Source organism: Streptopelia decaocto (genome assembly GCF_964273445.1).
Source record: "Streptopelia decaocto genome assembly, chromosome: 1".
NCBI classification, from domain to species: Eukaryota; Metazoa; Chordata; class Aves; order Columbiformes; family Columbidae; genus Streptopelia; species Streptopelia decaocto.
This window is the reverse complement of record NC_138663.1, coordinates 93,091,727-93,116,306: the sequence shown is the minus strand read 5'-3', so window position 1 is coordinate 93,116,306 and position 24,580 is coordinate 93,091,727. Positions and strand designations below refer to the sequence as shown.

General features: G+C 37.5%; 1 protein-coding gene across 3 annotated transcripts in view; it reads left to right on the top strand.

Annotated features, from left to right (window-relative positions):
* Positions 1-24,580, top strand: part of UBE3A (ubiquitin protein ligase E3A) — a 52,280-nt gene that overhangs the window by 14,827 nt on the left and 12,873 nt on the right. Inside the window, exons 3-7 of one of the 3 annotated variants that reach the window (XM_082074127.1) lie at positions 1,830-1,976; positions 2,565-2,683; positions 6,054-6,098; positions 16,075-16,385; positions 20,170-21,425. In XM_082074127.1, the coding sequence (XP_081930253.1) occupies positions 2,664-2,683; positions 6,054-6,098; positions 16,075-16,385; positions 20,170-21,425 (1,632 nt within the window). In that variant the 5' untranslated portion in view covers positions 1,830-1,976; positions 2,565-2,663. The remainder of the gene's footprint in view (positions 1-1,829; positions 1,977-2,564; positions 2,684-6,053; positions 6,099-16,074; positions 16,386-20,169; positions 21,426-24,580) is intronic. The other 2 variants (XM_082074126.1, XM_082074128.1) reach the window with 2 other exon arrangements.

Here is a 24,580-nt window from a genome sequence, read left to right as displayed (position 1 = left end):
TCTCTTTACAGAGCTGCTGTAGATACTATGTTTGGTGGTATGGTAAAGCTAACATAGTTGTATCTGTCAAGCCGAGGCACAAACTTGTTTTGGCTATGATTGTGGAGTTTTCACCTCAGTGAATATTCTTTAACATTCCAAAATCTGATGGTTTTTGAATCCAGCACCAACACTTTGTGTGTTCATTCACTGTTGACAATCCTGTTCATGACTTCTCCCATAGGAAAGAAACAGGCTCAGAAAAACCCTCTTTTACTAAAATTGCTGTCAGCCTATTGTTATAGTATGCTTCCATTTGAATGGAGGACTTCTGCAATTAGCTTTTGCCATGGTCTGAGTAATATAGGACACAAGTCTGGGTAGGGAGTGATTAGGCGCACTCCAGAATGTGAACTGGTACTTCAGCAGTCAGAACACAGATTTCCTAACCAACGAGGCATTAGAGATTACATCACTGTCCTCTTTGACCAGCATACTAAAGGTTACTTGGGCAAAGAGCTAGAAAGGGTTTTAGTTTCTAAATGCATTTTTACAGAGCCATTTCACCTCATTTCAGAAAGCAGCAAGAATTTAGATTTAATTTTAGAAGATAACACTTCCTTAGAGTAGGCATCTGTTTCTTTAAAGCTAAGGCTTGCCTGAAAGTGGACACTGAAAGGTCTTAGTCAGAATGCCACAAGGAGTGTTTAAGGCTTCTTAATTTTGCATCAGCATCATGTTTTTTGTTGTTTGCTTTTCTGTACAGCTAATGTTCAGCAAACAATTTGAAAATCTTTACCCTGTTTGTCATTTAATGTTGACAAGTGAGGAACCTTTGCAACTGACTTTTTTTCATTATACTGTGTTCCTGGCATTGACTCAGTTAAACTTTGACAATTTACACCTGTAAAACATAGGTATTAGAGAATCTCTGTCCTATTTCAGAGGCTTTTGATAGCCTCCTTCATTTTTATCAATGTCAACTGCAATTGTGCTTAGATAAGACTCAAATATTACTGTTTAAAATAATTAAATGGCACTTTTCCTACTTCAAAGAACATACTAAATAAAACTAATAAACATTATTCTGAAACTAGTACAAATCTTGTTCCATTGCAGAGTTCGTAGTAGAATGGCAAAAATCAGCAGCTTTTCTCACAAAGTTTAGAGAATCATGGGCCTTACTTACTGATCAGTGATTTGATACCCTTGACAAGTCAACAGATACAAATTAGTATTGAGAATGCTTGATTGGTTATCAAACTTAAGACCTTACTGAAAGACTCTTGTAAGAGCTTGGACTGAAGCACAAAAGCTTTCTTTACCAAAGCATTTAAAGCTGTCTGATGCCCTCTCTTAGTATTTGCACCATCTGGTTATGACTGTGGGTGTTTGCAGAGAGCTGTGGGTGTGCCCTCAATAGCTCGCCAGCCTCGGTGCTCCTTGCTTCTGTGAGGCTTCTGCTGCATGGCAACCTGCAAATGTGGGGTTTCATCTTGGTAAGAGCCACAGGAATAAACTCCTCAGGTACTCCAGAGAGGTCTGTCTTCATAGCTACTGGCTGTTTAGAGACAGTAAGATAACTTTTTATTTACTAAATACAGTAATAGCATTTCAATTTTAATCAATACTTTATATTAACAAAAAGTGAATAATGCTGTTTGTGATCTGACTCTCCATGAGACACCTTTTTCCTTTATGGTCTTTGTCCAATGCACCTAGGAGCTCGGGTGAGAAAGAGAATGGGCTGAACTGAGTGGTGAGGGTTATGTTTGGAAATACTTTATCAGTTAACTTTAGTTTAGAGTAGATAGTAGCAGTAGGTAAGAGACTAACTGGTTCCTTTTCAGCCATGGAAGTAATCAGCTGGGGTGGTCCCAGGGCGCTCTGGGCTCGAGTATTGCAGAGTGATCATTGGCTGCCACCTGCGTGGCAAAGTAAAGGACCAACCCTTCAATTTATACCAGTGGAGCCAGATCACAGGAAACAATTGACAGGTAAAATACCCTTTTGAAAATTTAAGGGAGAAGAGAGAGTACATGTGATAGAAATGAGCCTAAAAGATTGGCCACATACAGCAAAGATTACTCCTTTGAAACTTTTACATAGCTTTAGCTTACTTCCTTTTGGGGAAAGGAACACAACAAAGCACAAGTTACCTGTTGCTCCTGTGGAAACACAGAATCTCATTAGGAACCAGTATTAATTGAGTTGTAGCAGGGAAACAACTAATGAAATTTTACTGTAGTTAGAACTTGCAGTTCATAGTTAGCACGTGCTTCCAGATCTTTGAATGCTTGTTATCTTGATGTTGGATGCTTTCTGCTGGTCCAAAAGATGGGGTTTGATTTTGTTGGTTTTTAGAGAGACTGAAAATAATTTGATGAATTTTCAGGTTTACCAGTTGAGTGTACTGTAGTGGCTTACTGTAGAAGTCTTAGAATGCCGTTCAAAAATGAACTAATTTTTGTGCAGATAAAACAGTACTCAACATCAAAATTTTTCTTCTGTCTAATATTTTTTATTTACTGAACTGGCTAAAAATAATTTGTAAGGGCTTTAACTAAATTATTTTTCTTATTTAGAGTTGTTAAGCTTATGCTTAGCCCAGTGTGATACAGGACTGGTGTGACAACTTGTTTTTAATCAGTGACTCAAAATCGTGATCACCCTGATGTCACCGAATGGCCACAGCTTGTAAAAGGTAAGCATAAAGCATATTGTGTTGTTTCTCAGGATCAGTTTTAGTATAATGTGGGGTTTTTTTAAGTATTTAACTTGTATGTCTTGAAGTTAGCTTTGTAAATAGTATTAAAGTATAGTGTTTGTTTAAGATAAGTCAGCTGGCAAAGTTGACTTACCCTTTTGCTTAGGGTGGTTTCAAAGCTCACTTAGCTTGTCCCTGCCTGCCTTTTAAAATTCAAGCACTCTGGTGCTCCATGGTATTTGTCTTAAGAGCAATACTGTAACTTGAAAATCTCTAGTGGTTTTTACTATCATACCGAAATTCTGTATAATTTGTTTGTATAGTTATTTAAGCAATTTTTTCAATTTCTTAAAAAGTATTTGATCAGGAGGCTTGATGATGTTAAAATTTGTAGGCTTGCATACCTTTACTTTTCTGTCCTAGGGAGGTACAGTGGAGGTAAAAGGAGTGGCTTGTAGAATGGAGAAGTTGCTCCCTGTGTTATTGGAAGTGAGCCACCATTTCAATTTGCTAGCTCATACTGCAGTATTCAGATTAGTTGGTGTCTTGTGATCAGTATCTACAGTCTAATTCAAAGCTGAAAGTTGTAAGAGCATTTACTCTGAGATTTTCTCTGAACAGAACTCTTGTTTCAGATTTTAAAGCATCTTGACATACTATATAGTTGTTTTTCAGTACTGTTGCCTGTGCAGAGGAATAACAAGGTATCTTGTTTGTAAACAATTGAGTATTGCAAGATAAATAGCTTCTCCACAAACAACTACAATTCCTGTAATTAGATTGATCTTCCATGTTGTTTTAGCGAGTACTGAAAGCTCATTTTATTTGTTGCTTACATTGTCATTTGAAACCTTTTAAAATCAGGTTCATAAGTGCTTTAATAGTTCTGCAAATCACAGTTTTGGTAGGTCTGCTTATGTTATCGAAAACAATAAGCTGAAGGAATTTGATCCCTGTTTTCTTTAGAACCACTTAACTTAGAGGACCAAACCTTTTTTTGACACATCTAGATTTTATTTTTTCTGAACTTCCCTGAAACTTTGTCTTATGTTGTTTGTCTTGTAGAATAAACGTTTTTGCACAATACCGTATACTGAACTGCACCGTCTGTTAAAAGCCCAGATAAAACTCATATAAATGATAAAGATAGCTATCAGTATATCCAACATATTTTCCTATGTTTACATGTCTGTGCTGCAAATCAACTTTTTTACATGCTATGTTTAGGTACTAAGCTGCAATTTTTCTCTAATTTTTCATGCTGCTGTGTATTTTAAAGGCTCACAGTGATTTATACTCTCGATGGTTTTTGTTTTAACACCACTATCTCACTTATATTTTCATAGCAACTTAAAGCACTACTCTTACCCAAAGCTTCATTGTGTTATATTTCCTATGACTAAAACAAAGATAGCAACTGGCTCAAACTTCCAGGCTCTTTGCTTTCAGTTTCTGAAGTTCTAGATGTAAATAGAGAAGCTAGTCTGTATGAATATAAACACTCTTCTTTCCACTGCCCCTCATGTTGTATGGCTTCTAGCACTTACCTGCTTAGGTGAATTTGAAAAAAAAAAAAAAAAAGTTGTTTTCTCTGTGCTAAGTATTTAGGGATTCGTTTTGGTCACTGGAATTGAAGGGAAATTACGTTTTGGTTTGGTTTGCTGTTGAGCATTATTTTTGTCAGCACTTGTCAGTCATGAACTTTAATCAGTAAGGGAAACATCATTTGATGGGAATAAATAGAGACCAAATTTTGAGATCGGGTGTTTTTTGTTATTTTCCAGGTAAGAGAGTGTTTGCATTTTAAACATGAGGATAAAGTTAGTTGGATAGTAAATTCAGAATTTTGTCCATAGTGTCAGTTGAATTTTATAACTTAGTGAAATATAAACAAATAATTTCCTGTGTTCTGCATTGTCTGTCACTGCGTAGTATCCAGCTAACCTAGGAATTTGTCTGCCAGAAATGCTTTATAGGCACTGGGGCTGTTAGTATAGTACAGTTTGTTAAAATCCAGAAAGTTGCTAAGACCTGGTATATCAGTAAAGGAGCTAAGATTTTTGCAGAGAATTCAGAGACCAGTCCAGGCTTTAATAAGAGGGACCATCCGGTAAGGTAGCACAATGAATCATAGGAAAAATTAAATGTTTCAGATTCCAGGTGGAGATTTTCAATAGTGTTTAGAGTAGTGCAGGTAGTCATATAACAAATAGAGAAAAACAGAAATTCCATTCCTGTGAACAAAGATTTTCTCAATATAGCTATGGCAAAGCCTGCTTAGCTGTGCTAACTGAAGACCTGTAGGCAGCTCTGAAACCTACAAAGTGAGTTCTATTTACGACATTTTTGTTTATGTAAGCTACGTTTTACTGTAATGGCTGTGCTGTATTTCCATTGCTCACACAGTACATCCAGCATGGCAGTTGTGGTCAGCTGTACCAAAATCTTTACCCAAGGGAAGGCTGGATAAGGCTCTTCAGGATATGATTTCAAGGCAGCTTAAGGTGATTGAAGTTGAAACTGCTGCCTTGTCTCCTGGCTCACCTCGCTACAAACTCTCACCTGGCTACAAATTTACTGGGTAGGAGGAGGTCCCGAAGGAGGGAAAAAATAATCTGTTTGGTTTGTTTTAAAATAAGAAAGCCAAATGCTAACTTCTTGGATCAGTGCTGGCATAGGGAAGAAGATGGGAATAAGGAGAAGCTAAACAGCTGTAATTTAGCCTACTTAATTACTCTGCAGTTTAAGTCAGGGGGGTTGGCAAGCTGAACATGGGTGCTGCTTGTGTGTTCAAAAATGCCAGGCAATAACATCTAAGTCTGAATATGACTGGAAGGAAGAAACGGCTGCCTTTTAACACTTCTGCTCTGTGAGATTATGTCCATAATTCAAGTAGAGAGATACAGTAAATTTGTTTTGAGATTCTGTTGACACCTGCTTCTGAGCTGCTGATTCTTAAGAGTCCAATTGCACAGAGAATCTCTCTGTAATAGTTGATCACTGGTGAAGTTTTGAGTATATGTTTTGGTTACAGAAGTGGTTTTGAAGAATTAGTCAAGAACTGGTGCACTGTGCAACCTGAATAGTGAAGGACTGCCAGCAGAACGCTGCTCTGATGGCTGCTGTTGCATAAGCTGTGGGGAAAAAGTGCTGTCCTCCTGAGAGAAATTGGGCTTAATTCTATTGTCAACTTTTATACTATCAACTTTCTTCTAGAGTTTGGTCAAATTAAATGTGCAAGTCCGTAAAAGTTGATGCTTCTAGTGGCAATAACCCATTGTCATCACTTTCCGCCATTCCTAACTCTTCATGTTGTAATGACTTAAAATAACAAACAATGCTTAAGATTTTGTGTCTGTGTTTGCAGATCACCAGGAGAACCTCACTCTGAAAACATTGAAACTAGCCGAATGTAAGTAAATAAGTGGAAGAGTTTAGTATATCTTATTTAAAAATGCTTTGAACATATGTGACAGTTTCTCTCACACCTGCTTAAAAAAAGAAAGACAACAAAAGCTGAGTAGAGCTGTGGAATTGCCTTAGAAAATTTCGAGTTAGTATTTTGCTATGGAAAAATAATTTTAACCCTCTGTAGAAACTGTGGTGACTTGTGGGTTTTTTAAGGGTGAATGGATTGAAGGAAAAGTTCAGAGGTTTAGTTTAATGTGAACCAGTAGAGACTAGCACAATACAGTGTCAGAAGTCTTCAGGCCTATATTCAAACTTGACGGTTGTAATTTCTTCCTGCTATTCACTAACATCTTGCATGGGTTTGAAGACACTGCAGTACTAAGGCACAATACCTACTTTTATGTGTTGTGGCAGATGGATTTCTGAACTAAGAAATAATAATAAAAAGGTCTGACTTGATTTGGTAAATTTATATACTAGTTACTTTTAGAAAGAGACAACTAGCTTTCCTTCTGTAAGCAGTGTTCATATAGCATCTTGCTCACCATTCTGGACCTTCTTTTGGTCTGTCTTCATTAGCCTAGAAGCCAAGATTAACTAGAAGCAAGACTGTGATGGGTTGAAATGTTCATTTCAATTTCAAATTCAGAAGGGTTGCAAGAAAGAGGAAACTGCTTTAAAAGAAAAGAAAAGAAAAAAAAAAAAGGAGAAGAGTTATTTGAGGCTTTATTCTTCTGTGAGTTAGCAAATAAGAATTCTTTTATAGCTATGCAAACCATCCCGTCATAGAACTCAAGCCGGGAAACCCACAAACACTGCTTTTCTGGCTTTACTGCACAAGTTCCAAAATAATAGAGGGAGCGTAGCCCAGTGGTTGGGATACTGTTCAAGGCTTCAAAAGACCTGGGTTCATTTCTCTTCTGCCACTAACTTCTCTGACCTTAAACTGTCTCCTCCATACCCCCCAGGTGCCATAGCTTTTTACGCAGTATGGGCTGAATGCCAGTTTCTGAATGTTTGCAGGCTGGGGACATGGTGTGAATTGCTCAAGGACTTTTCTCTAGCTGCCCAGCTTGGGGAGGAGTGGAGCTGAGGTGAGCTCCTCCGCATTGGGCTTTGTACCTAACCTTAAAAGTGATCGAGAGGGAAGCAAGTAACACTTTTCCAATGTGTTTTTAGTAATTCACTGCGGTGAAGTCTTTTCTTGCACTAGAAGGAGCATTTCTCCTGGGATGGCAAATTTGCTTTTCCCTCTCTGGTGCCATCTGTTCCAGAAGTGCTGTCTGGCTGCTTGCTTAGGAGTGTGGGTTGCAGGGATCCAGACCTGAGAGGTTGCTGGCTGTCGCTACGTGGACACGTATTAGAGGCTGCAGGGCGAAAAACCTGCTATAGTCTCTTTTGCTTCAGTACCAGCCCCTGCTGTGCTGTGTTTTACTGTTCCTGCAGCAAGTTGAGTTGTGTTCTTTGTTTCCTTGGCCTACCCAAATGGGGGAATTGGGCTGTAGGCTGACTGTCATCCACTCTGGATGTTGTCATTTGGACTGCTGCTTTTTACACATTGTAAGGCATAAGATGTGTCAGAAACAAGGATCATGACTGGTGTGAAACAAAGACTCTATAAGGACCTATAACAAATCAGAAGGAAAAGGCAATACAACTATTTTTCCTTCTAGCAGTCTGACAATTCTTTTTTTTGTGTGTGTGTTTTATCATCCTTAAAACTGAACCTGAAGAAATAATCTACAGTAGCAAGCTTTCTGTGTGAAAACTGAATATTTTTTTCTGGTGCTGAATGATGATCAGAGTTGCCCTGACTTATGTAGATATGGGGTATCTGTCTAAAATAGATGTCAGTCAAGCTGTAGAAATTCACGTATTTGTTTGAGTACTAGTTACACAATATTAAGGCATGGTATACTTACAAAACTACATTTTTTTAAAACTGTATCAGAATGTGGTGTATACATCCGCTATTACAGAGGATTTCTGCAATCCTGCTGCATAGTTGTCCTTGCCACATAGGATGGAATGGCAGGCTGAGTAATACAGTGTGACCTGCAAGCCTACTATGTAGCTGCAATAGTTACTATGTTATTTACATGCCTATAATTCATTGGTAAATGCAGGTAAATATGTTTTTCACATGTGTGAATTAAATAAAAAGAAAATCTGCTGGCTCTTTCAGACTCTTATGCAGTAAATTCTTCCATGGATAAGTCTTGCTTATCCCAGGCTTTTCAAATTCTGATTCCATGCATAATGAACATATCGGTGCCTGCTCAGAGTTAGGAGTCTTTTCTTTAGCATTCATTCAAGTATTTGAATTCTTAAAATCAGTATCTTCTGTCTGCTTCTGTCACAGATCTGCATTAATTATCAGCTTTGATTAGTATAACTTTCTTAAAACCTCTCTAGCACTAAATTACCGGATTTTTAATTGTTTAATGATAGGTTGACTTCAGTTAATGTATTTTCACTCTCTGTTGTTACTTATCAAGGCAAAGGTTTGGATTATTTGATGTGATGGTTTTCTGTGTATTCATCTTTCCTTCTTTCTGTTTTTGAGGGTGGGATACTTTGTAATTTTGAAATTTCTCTCTCTCGTTTTAAGGTAGTTGAGCAGCCTCCCCATTTAAAGGCTTGTTACAGTTGTGTTTGATGCATAATCATCTCACACTGGTGTAGCTTTGATAGCTGGTTTGTTTCTATTGAAAGAATGACAAAATAAAAATTCTGCAGCAGCCTCAAAATATGCTAGAAAACCAAATTACAGCCATTGCGAACATATGTAATAACTGTATTAGTGTTTCATGATGCATACTTTCAGATGCCATCCTAGTGCCTTCTAGACATAGAATTCCTTAAATTAGTTTCCTCAGACCTGAAAACACATCTGATTCCAGATTTTACATTAGAAAATATAACTGAAGCAAATGTATCACAGACCTTGACTCCATGGAGCTTGGAGAATGCTGTAAATTTAACAGTTAAAAAGAAAGCGTAAAGAGGAGATATTTCTCTATGGAGATATCTAATCCACAAATGTTAGGCTGTTCCTAAACTGGAAACTCAGGTGTTTAAGTCTTACAATCCAGGTTGTCTGCACTTAGTTTATGCATGATCATGGTCATCCCTCCAGGACAGTGTCAGGCAGAATGAAGGCATAGTAAAAAAATGATACCATGGAAACAGTGCTATGGTGTTTTTAGTAACCTGAAAACAGCTGTGTGATTGTCCCATTCCTGCACTTGGCTTCTTCAAGTTGTGCAAGGAGAGTACGAGGTTGATGATCATTTAGGTCTCTTCTCTGCCAGTCGGTCTTACATGCTTCAATGGTCGGTCCTCTTCTTATATCAGTATTTTCATCTGAAATAATTTCACTTGTACCATGCTTCTACTGAAACACTCCAGTGGTCCAGAAGTAGAGAATCAGAATTGGTGTCTCCGTGTTACTGTCTGTGTCTTTTGATATCTCACTGCAGTGCCAATATTAATCTCCTTTATTTGGTCAGGCTGCTGATCAGAATAGTGTATAAATTTCATACTTGACAAATTTCATCTTGTTCAGGAGAGTACAATGTGAAGTTTAATTGTACTTGCTTGAGTGCCAGGACTTCTTTAATCAAAAGAAAACAACATGGATGGCACTAAAGAATATGTATTTTGCTTACTGAGTTTGATAAAATATTAATTATTTGTTTTGAACTGGATATAAAAGACAGACTGAAGGATTCCTGCCAGTATGTGAAGTTAATGTCATTTCATGTCTTTCCAATAAGGACAAAGTTGGTCTCATTGTGGCCTTATAACCGGTCTGGAGTAGGACTCCAGATAATTTAAAACAAAATTTGGAGAACTCTTGAGCTGTTTTGTGTGGTTAAACTTGATTACTCTGTGGAAGTTTAACACCTGATAACAGTTGTGTAGTTTTTTCTTTCAACAAATTTGTTATCCTTAATATTTTAAAGAGAGTAAGATTTTTGTAAGTTTATAGTCACTCCTGAACTTAGTAATAAATCAATTCCAACAGTAATTCAGGTTACTTTTTCTTCGTAATTAAATGAATTTATGGGCTTTTTTATGAAGGCTGTATTTCTCCCTGCCTTTTCAAAAGATGCTGCTTCTGGAAACGTGAGCATAGTATTTAAAATACAGGTATGCCTGCAGTCATTACCATTTACATATGTTGATTGCTTACAATAATTGCCTAATAATTGTTTACTCATAATCGGTTATTTAATGGCTTCAGGCCTGTAATGTTTTGGAAGGGGGGGAATTGGGGATTTTTCCTGAAATTCCTTGGGTCGAAAAGCCAGGGTATAATTGATGCATTGTTTGTCTCTCAGTTTTTTGGTTAACTGAATGTTGGAGGGGTTGCAAAAGTGACAGGGCACTGCATGCCTTCTTAGGAAGGACAGATAGGAACCAGGGTACGAAACCAGTTGGTCTATGGAATGATGTTATCTCTGTAGAGTCCTGGAGCTAACAACCTGAAGAGGAAAGGGCTGTAACAAAGGGTGCTTTTCTAATAGGACTGTAGCAAGGTAATTGGTCTATGAGACAAGATTAAGAGATACGTGCTGACTGTGTTCTTGAACCCCCTCCTCTCTGGCTGTCTTTCTGCATTGCTCCATAAAGCCAGGACAACTTTTCTCAGGTTCGCCCTTCCTGAGGAAGTGCCACGTCTGGCTTTGTCAGCACATGATGTTCCCGGAGGCACAGTGGATCTAGAATACATGGTAGGGAGGGAAGTCCCTTGGCTGAAGCCAGTGTAGTCTGAGGAGGTTCACAGTCTGCACCCCAGCTACTGGAGCCTGCCACACTGGAAAGAGCAAGGTCAGAAAATGCAAAGTCCATGTGTATTTGCAGCTGTACATGTGCTGGGGCACCGGGGGCTGAGGTGGGCAAAAGGTGTTACAGCCCTGCTGGAACAGAAGGCTCAGCTTCAGCTCTGAGTGGAACATCTGGCAGCTCGGTGTGCAGACCACTTCTAGAGGGTCTGTGCGTGCAGTGTTTTTACTGGACGGTTGTCAGGTTGTCTTCTCTAGTGCTGCTGTTCTTACTCTAACTAAACAGAAGCAGGAAACCAACACGCAAGGTTTGAAACTGAAACTCTCAGAAAGCAGTATTGAATTTCATAAAGGTGGCCCTCCATAATCCACACCTTTTTTTAACAGTTTTTGGTCTGTTTGTCATTTTATTTCCACAGCATAGTATAATTGTTGCTTTATGTTCCTGTCTGTTAAGGCATATGCTGGAAGTTGTTTTGCGATTAGTACTAAAAAAAATAAAATCCCTGTTTTTTGTTTCCTATCCAAAATAAAGACATAATTTTTCCTCTTGCTTCCATGCATATTAATACTTTTTTGTTTGATTTTGGTTTTGCATTAAGAAAACAGCCTATGAATATTTTACACTTCTGAATGTCTAACGGTGCTGTTAAAACAGACCACTTTAAACTTCTACTTGCTAAAACAGGCCATGTTGGAGCAATGTGAGACTTCTGTGTGGAATTAATATAAAAGTTGTGGTGTTCCAAGCAGAAGCCATTCAGAAATACATAATTTCATACCGATATTTCTAGACAAGTATGAACACTTCATACAAATTTCTAAAATGTAGGTAAACTTAAAGCAAAAATGATGCATTTATGCAGATATTTTTAACTTCATGCAAGTTTTGAAACTTTGAAGATTTTTTGCTGTGAAGAATTGAATGTTTCAGATTTTTCTAAAATTCCTTAAGTGGATTGGATTTCCTCTGTTGCACAAGCTTCCTTTATGTAGCATTTCTCTGTAGTTTAAGATATTTGGTAAATGCAAGTTAGATGCTCTTACATAGGGACTTTGGACCATGCATTCAGTCCCTTGTTTCATATGTGGTTTAGACATTCAAAAGTTACTTTACAACCCAAAATGCAGCCCAGTGCACCTTGGTTTAAGTATCTAGAAAGGTAGAGGCTCAGCAGTGGACATTTCTCGTGATACTGCACAGTTTCGGCAGCATTTTAATTAAAAATGCAGAGTCCTTATTATCTGTTGGACCTTGGGAAGGAAGATTATATCTATTTTAGGTGCATCTCCCCGCCCCCAGCCACCACTGAAGTAGTAAGTCTCAGTTGAGGAGGTTATACAAGGTGTGCTGTGTGGGAAGTTACCCCTAAGGGTTAAGGATAGGCCTGTGATATGGCTGTGAAATATTTACAACTGCAAACACAGCAGTGCAGTTTCATGTTCAGATGTGCAACAACAGTGTGAGTCTTTGCAAACATATATGCAAGACAATCACTGCAACCTTAGGTACACTAGAACCATAGAATCATGGAATTATTTGAGATGGAAGGGACCTTGAAGATCATCTAGTTCTGACCCCCCTGCCACAGGCAGGGACACCTTCCACCAGACCAGGTTGCTCAGAGCCCCATCCAGCCTGGCCTTGAACACTTCCAGGGATGGGGCACCCACAGCTTCTCAGGGCAGCCTGTCCCAGTGCCTCACCACCCTACTAGAAGGTGTCTGTCTGCTAATGAATGGTAGATTAGTCATTGAGTATTTAAGGGACCAGTTACTCTTTACTAGGTCCCTGTATAGGAACTTAAGGGGAGCTGCAGTCTTCACTGTGTGGTATGAGCTGAGAATTAGAGGGGTGTTTTGTGTTACCTTGCTTGATGAACCAGTTTTAATGCCTCAGAGTTATAACTTATCTACAAAGTGAATGAGCAGAGGAATGTAGAAAGAGACAAAGTTTTCACCTCTGGAGAATGGAGAAGGTATGCTTCACTTTTTTCTGAATAATACAGAAATGTGGGCTTTTGGCACTGGACAGTGACAGTAATCTCTCAAGTACCCCAGTGCAGATGTGGTATGGAATATATTTGTTCTGTAAAATCACACCTTGGTTTACTTGGAAATGTGTTCTCTGTAAGTGCTTTCATGGATGGACTTCAGTAAGCGTAACTCTTGTGGAAGGCTTGGGAAATTCTGTTATACTTTCTTAGGTCTGTATCCTCACTTTAAGTTGCCACCTTTTTTATTTAGTTAACTAATTTATTTGAGGCGATACAAAAGTCTGCGGAATAGCTGCCAGAGAGGTGAAGGGAAATTCTAATACAGTGGTATTCCAGTACTGTTGTACATTGCATTGTTTGCTTCCTTAGTTGATAAAAAAAAAAAAATCTGATTTTCAGTTGAACCTTCTATCTCTGATAGAATTTCACAGAACTTGAATCAGTGAGTCTGTAGCTGTGAGTCACAATAAAAATGTTTGTACAAACAACATTATTGTAGGCATGGCACAGTTTGAGAAGTAATTGTTAGTTAAAATAGGAAGCAAATAAAACTTGAGTCCCTCAGAAGTTAACTGTTAGAGACAAGTCTTAGCTTAGTGTTGTCTCCTGGCACCTCAGATATGACCTGATAAAAGTGGAGTGTTGTTTAATATGATAAGATGTGTTGTTAATATATCATGCTTATACATTTAAACAACTTTATTGAAACTAGGTGTTACGTAAGCCAGAAAGATGTGCATGCCTCCTTAAGACTAAGAATTTCTCCAGTTTGAAAACATAAGTTTGTTCTTCTTAGGGAGTTGGTCAGCTTTTCACAATATCAGCTTTTCATTATATATTTAATCTGAATAACAACTTCAGCTGTTTTAAGTAAATAAGTAAATACACGCACACCCCTAATATTTATACATTTAGAATAGCTGTGAGAAATAATCCATATAACATTCATAGTTGTATTACATAAGTCAGAAAATTATGGCAAAAAACTTGTGATCTACACATAGACTGTAACAGAAAAATAAGGTGGAAGGAAAATGGAATGAGGAATAAAGTTAAACTGATAATGTGTATATGAAATAACAGCCATTTTGTATGCACTGTAGAAAACATTAGGGAGGGAGGAAAATTAAAGGATCGTTAAGTTTCAACTTCAGTTGGAAAGAGTTTTCATGAAGATAATGCATAGGAGAGACTGCAAGCTGAGTAAATCAAGATGAGTAAATAAGGAGCGTGTGGTGAGACAGGTGACCATAGCTCAGGTATAAAAATTCAATGTTAACAAATAAAGGCTTTCACAATATGTACTTAGCTGCTTGCAAATCACAATATTTCACACTTTAAAACTGAAGGTCTGGAATGATTGAAAGTCAATGATCAAAGCATGAAATCTTGGCGTTCAGAAATAGATGTCTATGAAATCATATACTCATCTAAGCTGGGGTTTTTTTAAAGCCTCTCTACTAAAAGATGAAGTATGAAAGACAAGATCAAGAAAACCTCATATTTTTATACATATGTGGAGAGAGGCAGGTTTTCCTAAGTCTATGTATAAAAATTTGAGAGGTTAGAACTCTTTCCTTGGATCAAAATACAGCTATTTTCTGTTTATACAGTAGTGGTTTTGATGATATTACTGCACAGCTTTTTAAAATTTATGGTCTTCCACCTCTATCTCAAGGTGCCAAGGAAACCTTTCTTTTCAATTTTTTTTGTCTTGGAATGCACTGGGGCATTTGGAAGGTTGGGTAGATGTTGAGCTCATCTTTTCTTTGTGAGAAATATTTTCTTCCCTAGGACCATGAGATTTAGAAGGGTGAAAAGGAAGGAGCAAAGGTGTTATTGCTGAATAATATATACTCCAATAGTTACTTTCAGAACTTGAGGATTTTTTCCCTTCTGAAGCAGCTGTGTTGAAACTCTGATGCTAAAGCAGTCAGTATTAACAGATAGGCGCAGCAAGTGCTGCATGTTACCCAATGGCTCTAGCTTTTCAGTTCTTGAGTACTTGTTCTGTGCAGAATCTATGCATGCATCAACACTGGAATAGGCAACTTTAAGTTAGTATCATAATTTCTGATTAAAATCTTGCTTCCTGTGGTATAATTTTTATAGTACTGCATCGCTAAAGTTAGGTTAAAAGCCTGCATGTTACACCTAATCAAAATGTTTTAAATCTTTCATAGTTTGTTTGTGGTTAATAACTTGTTTTCTCAAGTGAAGGTTTGGGGGTTTCTTTCAAAATGTGGTCACAGTGCTCTTGGTGCTGCATGCAGCTTCTGTCCCAATTACATGCATTTTTCTAGCAACTTCTTTATCATTTGCATGTTTCTGTAATAGTCTGTGACTTTTTTAGTTGGCCAGTTAAATTTTGTGGTGTGTGTATATATAGTACTGAGCACATTGACTTGTATAGCAATACAGTTGTAATTCTTCAAAATGCGTACTTTGATATGTGTAATTGCAGGAGAAAGGGGGGGATTTGGCAAATAGCTGTTTTACAGAACCGTGTACCGTATTAAGCTAAGGAGAAATATATTCAGCTGTGAGCTCAACTTAAATCCTGGTTTTGTCAGAAGTTTAATTAACCAAGGAATATTTTTCCTGTGGATTTAAATAGACTAAATATCTGATAACTCGGTCACCTGGAATCTTGTTAAAAATAGTTTAGATTTTTAAAGGTTCTATATCCTACTGGTGTAGTATTGATAATATTACTAAATACATGCCTGGACCATTTGGATTTCATACCTTTTCCCTCTATCAGTGGCAACTATACCTCAGTACTATACATCGGACTCAGTCACCTGTATGAGATCCAGTTCTTTTTCACTTCACTTGCAGCCTTGCTTTGCATATAAATTGCTCTATTTTTCAGTGACAATGGAGATTGTTCAGAACTGAACAAGATTGTACTCACTATAATACTAGAATGTAAAGCTGAAAACTGTACATAAAGAGGATTTACCTTTCACTTACATAGGACCCACAAAAAACGTGTGTTAAATAGATTTGCATTTATCAAGATGAAAATACTGTATTTAAAAAAAAAATCTCCTGATATGTCCTCTCTGACACAGAAATCTTGTGTTTCAGTGCCTGACTAATCTCTGCCTTGCTGATGCTTTTGAATGAGCTTTGTATGTGAAAGCTCTACTAATCCTTGTACTTACTGTTTGAATGTTTGCTACAGGAAGCGAGCAGCTGCAAAGCATCTAATAGAGCGCTACTACCACCAGTTAACTGAGGGCTGTGGAAATGAAGCCTGCACGAATGAATTTTGTGCTTCCTGTCCAACTTTTCTCCGTATGGATAACAATGCAGCAGCCATTAAGGCCCTCGAGCTTTACAAGATTAATGCAAAACTCTGTGATCCTCATCCCTCGAAGAAAGGAACGAGCTCAGCTTACCTAGAAAACAATTCCAAAGGTGCCCATAACAATTCCTGCACTGACAGAAAAATGAACAAGAAGGAACTGCAAGGCCCAAGAGATGACTTTAAAGGTAAGATGTTATTTTAGAATTTGCCTAAAATAAAACACTTAATATGCATGACTATAAGGCTACAGAATTCAATGTGGTGGTGTTCTGCTGACTTCTTAAGTAAAATACAATACTGGGCTATCAAATACTTTACTATGGATTCTGAAAAATGGCTGGGTTGATGCTGAACATTGATTCAAAATCTGTATATCTACCACATCTCTGTTAAAATCCATGTGCATTTGTTGTGTTCTGAGATTACTGGGTTTGCAAATACGGAGAGGTTTTTTTAAGTGCTGTTGTACAGCTGCTTTAGTTTTGCTAGTTTCATAACTCTTCTGTAGTTAATGAGTTAGAATCTGGAATTAAAGTATAACTTTTATATGTTAAGAAACTTAACAGGTGAACAAAAAATGATACAGTGGATAACAGGCAATATATCTAAAAGAAGTTTAAGCAAAGTGATTTCTAAGACAGTATACGAAAATTAAATACTGTTCTCTATGTCTTTTTTAACTTCTGTTTAGCTTTTCAAACTCTCTAGAGTAGTAAATACATACTGGAAGAATAATTTTTGTTGTTGTGAAAACCTGTGGTGCAAGCAGAAATCACAAGCTAAATGAAATTCAAGCCATTAACCTTTGAGCAGATGTTTTTAAGTATCGTTGCAGTAAGTGGTATAAACAGAGTTCAGATTCATTCAGTTTAGCTAAAGAAGGGGAAACTATTTACAGCAAAGAATTCAAAAACCCTACAGAATCAGCAGTAAAACATAGTACTGTGTTACAAGGGGCCTAAGGTGCTCCAGTCAATACCTGCATAAGTTTGTTCTTTGTCTGGTGGAAGGATAAATTTGTCCCCAAATTATTTATGATCTGAGTAAGCAGAGATGAAAACAGCAGGAAGGGGAAAGGAGAGTCAGTATAGTGCTAGATGGGCAAGAGGCACATTAGATCTTTTTTGTGATTTGTTTCTTGATTTTGTGTATTTTTAACGGAGGTGTACAGGTACAGGATTTTCCTCTTTCTCTCCAACCCCACTGTCCTTTCTCCCCAGGACAGGTATGTAAGAGGCTTCTCAATGTATCTCAGAGACTGTCTGTTTAAAGCAGTGACTCAGACTCATTTGTTGTGGCATCAGAAGCATTGACCTGTCTTTGTAGCTGCATGGACAGAGAGCATGATGTGTTCTTAAAGCCCATCTGAGACTCTTAGTTATCTTTGGAATTGGATGATGTCTAAGGAATATAGTGCTCTGAAATTTTTTTAAGGTCCATCTGTAGCAACTGGGAAAACTGCAATTAAGTTTGAGAAAGTCAAGGAAAAGGATGTGCAACTTGCTTTTATACTTGATATAGGATTGAAAAGTTCTAAATAAATTGAAAGAAATGTCCTCCAGAAAGAATTATTTAAATTACTTTTCTGCAGTGCTAAGACTACTACCTTTGGGGAGAAAAAAAAATTTGTCTGAAGGCCATGGTCAGCATCTCAGTAATATCTTGGATGGGAGTCCTAAAAGAGGAAGGAAATAGAGAAATTGCAAATACGTAAAAAGCATGGGTTACAAATGTAGTCATATGTAGAGGGAGCCATTTCAAAATTAGTGTTTTAATTACCTGGAAAACTGTTTTCAGCTTTGATCACCAAAACATTAAACTGGGAACAGGAAAGGTCATGGGCGGGCAGTGAGCACACAATCGTAACAAAGCTTCCCTAAGAGAAAATGAAAAGTGAATTCATAATTTGGGTAATTATGGAGAGTGGTGTTGGCAATTTCTCGATCAGATGCAGTCTTTCTGACAGTCCAGAATCACTGCTAAAGTTTAAGAGGAGGGGGCATGTAAAAGCTCACATATCAGACACAAGTCAGCTAAAATTGCCTTGAGTTGGAAGGCTTCACCTATGTTTATTTTCCTCCAGCTGTTCTCTCTGCTATGAAGTAAAAATGTTGCAGACCCTTATGACAGCTCAGTTAGTGGGTGGTCACAGGATATGACTTAAAGCTGTTAGGAAACTGCTAATGGTAATACTAAAAATTTTCACTGGAAGTAGCATATAAGTTCCTTAAATACTACAAACCTTTAAAAGAATGACTAGGAAATTCCTGTTGTAAGTATGGAAATCTGAAATGTGTTATATTGTTAAATTGTTCACTCTTACTGATAATTTTTATGCTATGAATAAGCTCTGTAGTCCAGCATCAGTGAACTTCAGGCTGTGGTCCTCATTTTGAGGAGCTGCGTGGCATGGAACAGCATCTGTATCAGCAGCTAAATTTCTTTTAGGCAAGTTTGTTTCCTGAGGAGGCACTGCAGCAATTAAGAATAGGAGATGTTGCACTAAGCTTGAATCTCTTCGTGGTGTTTTCAACGCTGTTTTTCCAACAGGACAGATTTTAGTTTTGAAGCTTTTTCACTGCCTTCAGATTGGCTGGAAGTCAGTCTCGGTAGCATGACATAAGCTTAATCTTGTGTTAAATGTGCTCTGAGAATAGCTTTGGGGCTCTGTGAAAATCAATAGGTTGTCTGTCTTTGCATCATTTATTTTTTATTTGTAATTTAATGACTGCTTGGAATGAATGTTAGCGTAGGCAATAGTGTTTCAAAACACTTTAACATATAACTGTATTTATTAAAATTACACACTTCTTTCGGCCAGAAGTAGTTGTTCTAGCATGGCTGGTGAATAAAGTGCTGTGATGCGTTTTTTTTTTTTGCTTTTTTAGATCTGTAGAGATGCTAGTAAACAGATTCAGTCTTAGTTTTAAACTGTGTGTCAGTTCAGAAGAATCTGCTCGAACTAGAACATCTTTTCAGGGTCGGATCATGTGGTAATACTACTCTAAATCATCACCTGATGTGAAAGTACCTTTGGGTTCTGTTTGAGAAGTAGTGTAGAGCTATAAATATTTTCTTATTCCCTTTTATAAAGAAGATTTCAAATAACAAATGAACCACCAAATGACTTGTTTTCATATCAAAGGTTTGGAGGGGGGCACAGAGAGGTATTTGGAGCCCATGCAGGTGATGTGTGTAAATCAGCTTGCTCCTCTGAATAGCATATTGATGAGTATACTCAAATTGTTTATCCCAGTCAGGCCTAATGTACAAAGAAATAACTCACGTGCTCAATTGTGTGTGTAACTTAGAAACATTATTGTGTTTTTTGGGGGAGGGTTTTCAGGCATATGTTTAGTATAAAAACAGTTGCAGAGACCATTAAAAATAGAAACAAAAATTTTATATTCAATTAATATACAACAAAACAAATTACTGAATCTTTTCTTCAAGATGTGTTTTTAAGGGAGAGTGTGTGAAGTAGTCCATATGCATATGCTATGTTTGAAAAAATAAGTTGATACACTTTAGTTTGTGCATAGTTTAATGATTTATGCATTAACTGCAGATTTACCAGAAGACTGTATTCTCACACAGTCTTATTAATTAAGCCTTTTAAAGTTTAAACATTTTACTGATTGATTTAGTTGCTGCTCTTTAGATGTTATAATACTGTTAACTACCAAATGTAGTTAATTGGCTAAAGATTGGTTTTACTATTGAGTGTGTTCTCTGATCAACATCCATCGATATCCATGAATAAAGTATTTTACAAAATCATGGTGAGTGAAATCATGATTCTTCATGCTAATGAAATTATAAAGTATCTGTCTTGAATTTATCCAGCACAGACACTTTTTTCCACTGTTAATTATGATACAATACAGAGATTTCTTGAGTAGGGTGAATCAGAAGTATTCTCTTTTTAATGGTTATCTGAATTAAATTCATACTCTATCTTTTTTATAGATGTGACTTTTCTAACAGAGGACAAGATATATGAAATTCTTGAACTATGTCGAGAGAAAGAGGATTATTCCCCTTTAATCCGGGTGATTGGGAGAGTATTTTCTAGTGCTGAAGCATTGGTACAGAGTTTCCGAAAAGCCAAGCAGCACACCAAGGAGGAGCTCAAGTCTCTTCAAGGGAAGGATGAAGACAAAGATGAAGATGAAAAGGAAAAAGCTGCCTGCTCAGCTGCTGCTATGGAAGAAGATTCAGGTGCATCATCGTCTTCATCATCAAGAATAGGTGATAACACACAGGGAGATAATAACCTCCAAAAACTAGGCCCAGATGAAGTCTCTGTAGATATTGAAGCAGTCAGACGGGTCTATGATAGATTACTTTCTAATGAAAAAATAGAAACTGCCTTTTTAAATGCACTTGTGTACTTGTCACCTAATGTGGAATGTGACTTGACTTACCATAATGTGTACTCTCGGGATCCTAACTATCTGAATTTGTTTATTATTGTTATGGAGAACGGCAATCTTCATAGCCCAGAATACCTGGAAATGGCTCTACCGTTGTTTTGCAAAGCAATGAGCAAACTACCCCTTGCAGCTCAAGCAAAACTGGTCAGATTGTGGTCTAAGTACAGAGCAGACCAAATTCGGAGAATGATGGAAACATTTCAGCAGCTTATTACTTACAAAGTCATAAGCAATGAGTTCAATAGTCGTAACCTAGTGAATGATGATGATGCTGTTGTTGCTGCTTCAAAGTGCTTGAAAATGGTTTACTATGCAAATGTAGTGGGAGGGGATGTGGATACAGATCATAATGAAGAGGAAGATGAAGAACCCATCCCAGAATCAAGTGAACTAACTCTTCAAGAGCTGCTGGGTGAGGAAAGAAGAAATAAAAAAGGTCCTCGAGTGGACCCACTGGAAACTGAACTTGGTGTTAAAACTATAGATTGCAGAAAACCACTTATCCCTTTTGAAGAATTTATTAATGAACCACTGAATGATGTTCTAGAAATGGACAAAGACTACACTTTCTTCAAAGTAGAAACAGAAAATAAATTCTCTTTTATGACCTGTCCTTTCATTTTGAATGCTGTTACCAAGAACCTAGGATTGTATTACGACAATAGGATCCGGATGTACAGTGAAAGACGCATAACTGTGCTCTACAGCTTAGTTCAAGGACAGCAGCTCAACCCGTATTTGCGGCTTAAAGTGAGACGTGATCACATCATAGATGATGCTCTCGTCCGGGTAAGTCATGCAGCAACATGGAACATAGGTTTGTGGTTTTTACTAGTGCAAACCATGTGGGCTTTGACTAACTGAAAAGGACTGTGTGTGAGTGCAGTGTCTTATGTATTAGATTTCCTCTAGAAGGAAACTCAAATAGCTTTACCACCAAAACCCAATTCTGAGCGTGCTGCTGAAGATTTGGGTGTTCAGCAGAACCACTTCTACTTGGAGTGGTTGCAGACTTAAATGTTTTGAAGTGCCAAATAGTCCTTATTCCCCATTTACAGATTCTGTGTTGTTATAGCTTTAATGGTAAGAGTGACCAACTTCTGTTGCAGTACTTTGTCCTGTGGACTGTCTTGCGTCATCTTCTGATAGTAAAGCTTTTCAGGTGGAAGTTGGAATTAAAACCATTCAGTTGTGTACTCTTCTCGTGGACTTCTGAACTTCTAGATATAAAGTATGCAGAGTGACTACATGATAAGTAGAACTTATTGCTTCTCTAAGCACTGTTGCAATGTGGTGCAAATACTGATATGACTGAGAAAGGAGAAGACAGACCTCTTAGTACCTGAAATCTGTGAGAGCAGCTTGTTTCTGAATGTGCTGGCTTCTTAAAGTAAAACTTTAAGTCATTTGTTCACGCTTTTGAAAGGTGGGAGTTGTACAGGATACAAATTATAAAGGCTACTTCACAGTAAACTTTTTCCCATAAATTTAAAGCTTGTTGCTGAAGAACCACACAGGTATTTGGAGATGCTCTAGGGAAAGTACCTGGTTTTGCCTCTTAGCCAACCTCTTACTTCTGGTTAAATTTGGTTACTGTAGCTGCTACTGAAGGTCAGTCGTAAATGAGCTTCTGCCTTGATTTTTCTGTGTACCTATGAATTTCCAGATGGATTAGCTGCTTTATGGGAATTGCTGATATTACTACAATTTATCAGGGAAAACACTTGTCTCTGGTATCAATGGGAAAAATAAAATTGCAATGTAGAGATGGCTTCTGTCTATAAACCAAATTTTATATTAAGCAAATGAAGATTAAAGCCTGCTTCTTGTAATTTCACTACCCATCAGGCTTACAGTTGTATCCAGTGATGTTTTGTCATGTTAATGTAATGGAGTTTATTTCTTTGGCTGTTCAGTTTGGGGATACATAAATGCTGGAAAAAAGGGAGGGATAGTACTATCTCCTTAGGAAGGGAGGGGCTAAAAGAGGTTAAGAGCTAGTTTTAGGAACATGTTAATTTTAATGCCAATTCCAGCAGAGAGGAAAATCCATAAATATGAGAAAGGCACTCTTTCACATATTGCTTGTTGTGGAAAGAAGTTGAAATCTCTGAGGACCAAAAAAAAAAGTTTAGTATTGCTTAGAAAGCCCATGGACAGCATCAAGTTGGTGCAGCTGCTACATCACAACAGGGCCACAGCAGTCACTGCTGTGCATGCTCTTGGTCTGTTGGAAATTTAGGTAATTTAAATCAGATTAAGCTCAAACATACTAATTTAAATTATGATGCGCTTGAAGCAGGCCTTGCACAGCATAGCAGTCCACAAGTACATGTTGAGCAGTTGCCGTGGATCCTCTTAGGGCAGTTAATTTAAGGTGTCAGAATATGCTGAATTATGGTGATCTATCAAAGCCCCAAAGGAGAGTAAGAATTTTAAACTGTTTGTTCTGGGCCAGAAAATAAAGGAAAAATATAAAACTGTTCTAAAGTAGCCCGAGCTGAACTGTAGTGTTCATCAATGAGACAAAGTACAGCCCAGGCATTTCTTGAAAGTGCAAAATAGATTATATTCAGTAAAATGGGGATGAATGAATGCTTGCCATGTTAGCTGGATGAAGGGAGCTGTATGCAGCACTTCCAACAGATGAAACAAGGTAGCTGTTTTGAGATGGTGTGGACTTAAAGAAAATTGTGTTGATAAATATATGTAGGGGGTACAGAAGTCACCTTTTAAATATTGATGTGGTTTAACTGAAGATATGAAGTATCACTGCTCAAATAAGAGGTTTTTAAATATTCCTGAGGAAGTGTTATGATTTTAGAAAGGAGCAAATAGAACAATACAATGTCCTTGTTTAATATGGTGTGCCTATATTTCTCTTTTTCATTTGTTTCTTCTCATTTTAATATCAAAAAGGATGCAATAGAAGTATATTTTAAGAGTTCAGAGTCTCTTCAAGAGAGAGATATATAAAGAGATTATAAAGTCCCCTGAATGGTAAAAAAGATGATGGAGAGGACGTGAAAGATGGTGTGGAGAAGTTGAATGGGAAATACTGTTTTTCTCAACTGTTAGCACCCAGTTATGTTATCAGGAAGCAGGCTTAACATAAGCAAAAGGACATTTTTTTTTTTTATCCACTGTGTACTTAAAGTTACAGATGTCTTTACCCAGAACTTGTAGTTCTTTGTGAAAGAAAGATCCATCAAAAGGTAAAAGGCATTACAGGCATTTTGTTGTGACCCACACACAAACATCAGGAAGTCCTGAAGCTGCAAGTCTGCTGGTAGCTGGAAAAGTATTGTGGGGAAGATACTGTTCCACACTGTCATCTTGCCATTTCTTCAGCATGTGCCTGATCTGTTGAAGAATTGTGGACTGTTATTAAAAGGTACTTCTCATAACTGGTTGGGAAGTGATTTCAGTAATTTTCACAATTTGTTTCCACTTCCTACTTGGTGTGAAATAGATCTGGAGGAAGATATTCAGTCTTATGTCCTAATCCTTAAAGTAGCTTGCTCTGTCTCCGATCGTAGTCAAAGATGGGTACCATGTGCTTCTGTAGCCCATCAGTTTTAGGTGCAGTATTGAGCTTTTTTGGAAGGGTCTCGCTGAAAACGGTCAGATGTTGCCAAGATAATAGTCTACAGTAGTAAAAGCATATTCTTAGATCTGTTCAGTGGTAAAATGTTTCCAAACATGCTTAAATTACAGGTAAGTAATTAGGATCACTGATATCCTTACCCTTGAATTGCATTTTTTACTTCTGGGGTTTGAACACTTGTTTGAATTGTAAGTAATAACATACTCATGTCACTAGACCTGTGTCTTTACAGAACAACCAGTGCAGACTTTTTTGACTATATATGGAATGACTCTAACTTCCTGATAAAAACATTTTTTCAGAAATACTGATTAAAATGAGGTTCTGATGATCTTAT